Below are 6000 nucleotides of genomic sequence, written 5' to 3'. Positions count from 1 at the left end.
TGAAATTATACTTTTCTCTTTTCTTCTAATTTGTGATTTTCTTTCTTGTTTTCTCATATTGATGATGTCTTCGTGATGATTAAATAAATAAAATAAAAAAGATAAGGTGAAGACTGAATAAGCATCTAAAGATTCGTAAATTGGGAAAAATGTTAACTTAGTTAGCTTAAGAAATTTGTACTATATCAATGTATAACTTGAGAGTGACGAAAGTGCTGCTATTGGTCTTCATTCCATTCATCACCAATAGTTCACTAGCCCAGTTAAAAGGTTCCACGGAAAATTAAGTAATAGTAATACTTTTCCTTAATTCGGGATTAAGCCAAATAATTTACTTCACGGAGATTACTAAAATCATTGAATTTGCAAAGTTGATATAATTTATCAAAGCTTGTGTGATCTTCTTAATTTTATCTATTACATGCCCCGATTAACTGAGATTTATTCCATATCAGAATTTTTTCATATCCAATGTTCGAATCTAAAGCCTTTAAATAAGGAGTCGAGGGATTATATCACTATAATCCTTGTTGCTGAGAAATGAACTAAATTATATAGCAAAACAAAACCAAATTATATAGTACGAATGTTTTAACTAATCTCAACCATACACTAGAATAAGAAAAGTGTCATACACCGGTCATTTTGCTAATTAATTCCTCACATGACCCAACATTTGATCATTATCTAGCTAGACCTTATTTGTTTTCACTTATTAGGTATCTGGACCTGAATCATTGACATGTCAATTTTAGAGTACACGTTTGCTTTTAAATTATCGAAATGATTTTTCTTTATTATTGAATATCCTCTCTTTATTCAATAGTTTGGTGTCGATCTCAAGATTTGAAGACACGTTCTCTAATCCGTAATCAAGTTGGTAGCTTTCGTTCGATCAATTACTTTGATTTTGAGCTCTTTTATCCAAAAAGAAGGTAACTTTTTTAAAGCTAATCAGCTGTCGGATGATCCTTTTGAAAAATTTAAATATTCTTATTGAGTTAAAAGTAGTCACTTCTCAGTTTCAACTTTCAGTAGGGAAGTTTTAATACATCTTTATTGGTTAGGATTATCGTCTTATTTAAGTTGAGACATTTCCTAATTTCAAGTATCTTATGCGCTTAGTAGTTGAGGACATTTGGATACATATTATTAATTAGTTATTACTCTCACCGTCTCAACTTATTGTGGTTTTTCTCTTTTACACACCCCTAACTAGAAACATTAATTAGGAGAGTTTTTCTTTTATTTTTTTAAAACCATTTTATCATCGTGTATGTCTTAACATATAAGCTCTCTTCATTAAATATTACTATATTGATGTGTTTATATTTTTCAAAAATAATTACTACTAGGGATAAAATGAAAAAAAAAAATCAATTTTATCTTGAATTTCTAACATGACAAATTAATACCTTGAGACAATCCCTTTTCGAAATTACAATAGATAATTTGAGGCGGAGTAGCACTTTTAGCTGTTGGATGATTCTTCCATTGGTTAAACATCGTTAGCTTAGTTGAGACATTTGGGAATTTCAAGTATCCTATGCACTTGGAGTTTTAAGAACATTTGGATTGATATAATTCACTATTCACTGCTAGTTAGAATGTCCAATAGTCGAGATTGAAAAGTTAGATTAGCAAATCATTTTCATTTCTTAATAAAAAACCTTAACAAGAAACCCAAAAGATGATTATTGTATTAAGAGTTGAACCTCTATTACTAATAATATAACAAGAATTTTATACTATCATATAACCTATAGAATGTAACTATTAGTAATATATAACAACTTAAATTGTATTGATAGTATTAAAATTCTTTATGTTATCCGTATATATAAATTCTTGTATAAACTCGTTAATCAAAGAATAAATGAACACAAACTCATTCACAAGAAAGCCATTTATTACGCCACTTAAAGAGCAACTATACACAAGGTAGTTCAACAGAAAATTGCGAGGGAAGTTATAAAAAAAAACACACACACACGATTATTTAGGAAATCACACATCTACTAAAGACCAAGCATGACAGTATGAAAACACGACTGAACTCCATACAGAAAAGGGAAATTCAACAAATATTAAAACTTGAAAGTATAATTAAAACCAACTAATATAATTAAAACCAACTAATGTAATTTAGAAGTGGTGGTGGTGGTGGTGTCCTCCCTCAGCTTCTTTTTCTTCTTTCTTGGCATCCTTCTTGTCATGGTGCTCATGGAATGCATATCCACCTGCACCAACAGCAGCAACAGCTGCAATCTCCTCCTCTATCTTGTGTTTATGTGCATGCTCTGGATCTTTCTTTGCCTTATGTTTCTCATGCTATATATAAAACATTTATCACCAACAAAAGAGTGAAAGATAATTATTATGGGGAGACATAACGGTGGAAATGGATTTCCTTCGACAAATTACCATATCAAGCTTGATATATATAAAGAGTTATTTGTTGTTATAGGTTAACTTAATGCGTTCACTAGTGCATAAGTGTCTGCGTACAGAGAATAAACTCTCCTTATAAATATAATCATCCCTTTTCAGTTTATCTTCTTTAATTTCTCACACAATTATATTCTACTTGTGATATTTCTTTTTTCTCTTTTTTCTTTTGCACTATAGTGAATAAAAATGGACATAGTGAAAATCCTTTTGTTCCGGCAATCCAACAACTTGACAAGATCATTTGGGATAGAAGCAACAAACGTATGTTAGATCACGAGAAAGTTGTAATGGAGACAGAATGAATACTCTTCCATCATTAATTAGATATTGGTTCGAATCTTGGGAGCTGATCAGAATATAGTCATTTTAGTACAGAATGATTTATCCTTCTAAGTGGGATTTTCATGTGCGAATCTAGTTTATTCGAACCCCAAATGAATATAAAGTGAATATCAAACAGTGTAAGAAAACAAATATTAGAAGACGTATAATTCTTTGTTCTTTAGATCATGCGCACACGATGCATGCTCACCTATCTAATAGGTTCACGATCTAAAAAGTTTAGAGGAAAAGAGATCTCCTATGATCGGTTATTAGTTTGAATTGAAACAAATAATTGTGAGCATAATTTGAATAGAAAAAGATGATTCTTCAAAAAATTTATTTGAAATATATAAAAGAGTATATTTACATACCAAGGCGTAGACACCGGCACCGGCAGTGCCAAGTCCACCGACTTGCTCAAGATGCTTATGGTGTTTGATTTCCTTTTCATAATCGACAGGGCCTTCCTCTGCCTTGTCCTTGTGGTGGAATAGGTGGTGGTGGTGTTTCTCCTCCTCCATGTTATTATTATGACACTATGAAACAAGATGTCGATTGAGAAATTAAAGTGTGTGATGATTGATTCAATTACGTTCTGTGATAATGTTACCCTAGTGTTATTCTATTTATAGGTGATTATTGTTAATGGTGAACTTTGTCCTAATTAATTAATTGTGGATGAGGTGGCCCTTTGATAGTCATACAACTCATCAACTATAATTTCTGTTTGTATCTTGTTTAAGATGATTTTTACACTATTATTACGTAAATGTATGGAGAATATAATTAATATGTAAATAAAAGTGTGCTCTCTGTAACGGCTTAAGATTTTTTATGAGAATTGAGATGAGATGGTCACGCACTTTTATATGTTATCAAAGCAGACAAACGTCCTTGGATCAAATTTCACCACCACTCATTATCAAAAAAGAATTTCCACGTGCTTGAACCATGAAAAAGAATCAGGCTCGCACGTGAGGGGGCGTGTTGATCGGTGATATAATTAAAGTAAATAAAAATGTGTTCTCTCTAACACCTTAAGCTTTTAGATGATATTGTCACACACTTTAATAAAATGATAATTTATTACTGCTATATCTTCAAGGTTTGGAAAAGTAAATAAATCTTGTGAACATCTCTTTGTGGTTGCATGCCATTGGAAATAAAGAAACTTGGAGGAGGTAATAAGTAGTTTTTATGTGGAAGACCACTTAATTTTCAAAGTTTGACCCTGAAATTTCTAATTAAAAATGAGAATACTTACTAACTTATCACAATCTTTAGTAGTCTCTGACACTACTTCTAAGTGTTTAGATATCAAACGTTATGTTTGCATATATATGTTCAATTATATATGTAAATAAACTAAATACATTACGAGATTTTTGCAAGAACACTCTTTTCGTGAATTGAGGTTCTTATCATACAAGGAGGCGTGGCAATTAGTTGTGACTTTGGCCTTTGGGTTGTGGTTGTTCTCCAACACAATGATTCTTATCCCGTAAAAGTCCTTCAAATATTACATTAAACATTTGTAAACTATTAGTTTTGAACCGAATATATGTCTATCATTCCATCACAAATTAGAGCGTCGTAAAATATGTCACAAATTAGCCTATTTCGTTATAAAACCGTCATAATTTTGTGACTGGCCCGCTATATATTTCATCATAAATTCATATTTTTCTTATATATCATCAACAAAATTAATTTGGAGTTAATTAGAAATATGATTTTTCTTCCCCAATTACCAATCACCATCACCTTAATTAGAAATATGATTTTTATTCCCCAATTACCAATCACCATCACCTTTTACTTCTTTAAGCCAGAGGAGCTGCATAATTGGATGGCGAATATTGTGAATCATCCACCAAAATATGGGATTACTTATCTATTAAGGCTGTGAGAGAGCACGTCGGCAAAGGAGAAAAACAAATTCTAGAAGATGAAAATATCATGCAGCTGTCATTCAAGTCAATTTTAAGTTTTTTTTTTTTTTTAAAAACTATTAATAAAGCAAAAGCAACTAAGAGGCTAAAACAAAACACAAATAAAACAAATGCAAAAAGGAAAAGCTGCATTAGCTAGAAGGGTTAGGATTAGGAAAGTGTATTCTACTTGACAGATCTTCATCTTCACATATGGGACAATTTTAAGTTTGTTTCTTCACATTTCTGTTTTCAAAAAATTCATAATTTCTCTTTTTTTCAATTTGAAAATGCATTTAACTTATTACAAACATGTCACGAATGAACATACTTCGTTAAAGTTTAAACACTTGAAAACAATTAGTTTTGTACTAACAAAATATGTCATCATTCCGTCACAAATTCAGGCATCGTAAAAAAATTTACAACGAACGAATAAAATCATCATAAATGAATTACAAATATGTCACGAACTAACATACTTCGTTATAAAACCGTCATAATTTTGTGACTGATCCGCTACATATATCATCATAAATTCGTTTGTTTCTTATCTATCATCAACAAATTAATTTGGAGTTACTTAGATAAATGATTTTCTTCCCCAATTACCAATCACCATCACCTTTTTCCTCTTTAAGTCGGAGGAGCTGTATAATTAGATGGTGAAGATTTTGAATCATCCACATGCGGCAAAGGAGAAAACAAATTCTTAAAGATCAAAATATCATGTAGCTGTCATTCAAGTCAATTTTAAGCTTTGTTTTTTCACATTTCAGTTTTCAAAAAAATCATAATTTATTTTTGGTAATTTGAAAATGCATTTAATTTAGGGAAAAGGGCTAAAAATATCTTCCTTTACCAATTTGGGTCAAAAATACCCCTCCCGTCATTAAAGTTTTTCTAATATACCCTGTCTTAACAGAAATTTTCAAATTCTCCAAAATAACCCCATTTCATTTTTTAAAGTTGTCTAGAATATACTTGGATCGCTAAATTCATACTAGAAAATAAGCCATAATTACAACTTCGTGTATCAAATCAATGAATAATTCGAGATATTTAATTGTGGTTTTCGTTTCTTGTTCATGTCAAGCCAATCAGAACGAAAAATCAAATCGTTTGCTCTATGATCGTATGTTTTTTTTTTTTATTTAGTTGGGTCGGATTTTAATGGAGCTGGTTTAAAAAATGAAATCGAGTTATTTTGAGAAATTTGGGATTTCCGTTAAGATAGGGTTATATTTAAAGACTTTAATGACAGAAGAGATATTTTTGACCCAAATTCGTAACC

General features: G+C 30.8%; 1 protein-coding gene across 1 annotated transcript; it reads right to left on the bottom strand.

The window, feature by feature from the left end:
* Positions 1–1891: 1891 nt before the first annotated feature.
* On the bottom strand, positions 1892–3388 carry LOC132627341 (abscisic stress-ripening protein 2-like). The gene is made up of 2 exons (XM_060342633.1): positions 3147–3388; positions 1892–2331 (listed from the first exon to the last, which is right to left on the bottom strand). The coding sequence occupies exons 1-2, from the start codon at positions 3294–3296 to the stop codon at positions 2146–2148; spliced, it is 336 nt and encodes a 111-aa protein (XP_060198616.1). The 5' UTR covers positions 3297–3388; the 3' UTR covers positions 1892–2145.
* Between the last annotated feature and the right edge of the window lie 2612 nt (positions 3389–6000).

The sequence above is a fragment of the Lycium barbarum genome, chromosome 2, assembly GCF_019175385.1.
Source record: "Lycium barbarum isolate Lr01 chromosome 2, ASM1917538v2, whole genome shotgun sequence".
NCBI lineage: Eukaryota > Viridiplantae > Streptophyta > Magnoliopsida > Solanales > Solanaceae > Lycium > Lycium barbarum.
The sequence above is the reverse complement of the archived record's forward strand: the minus strand, read 5'-3'. Positions and strand labels throughout refer to the sequence as shown.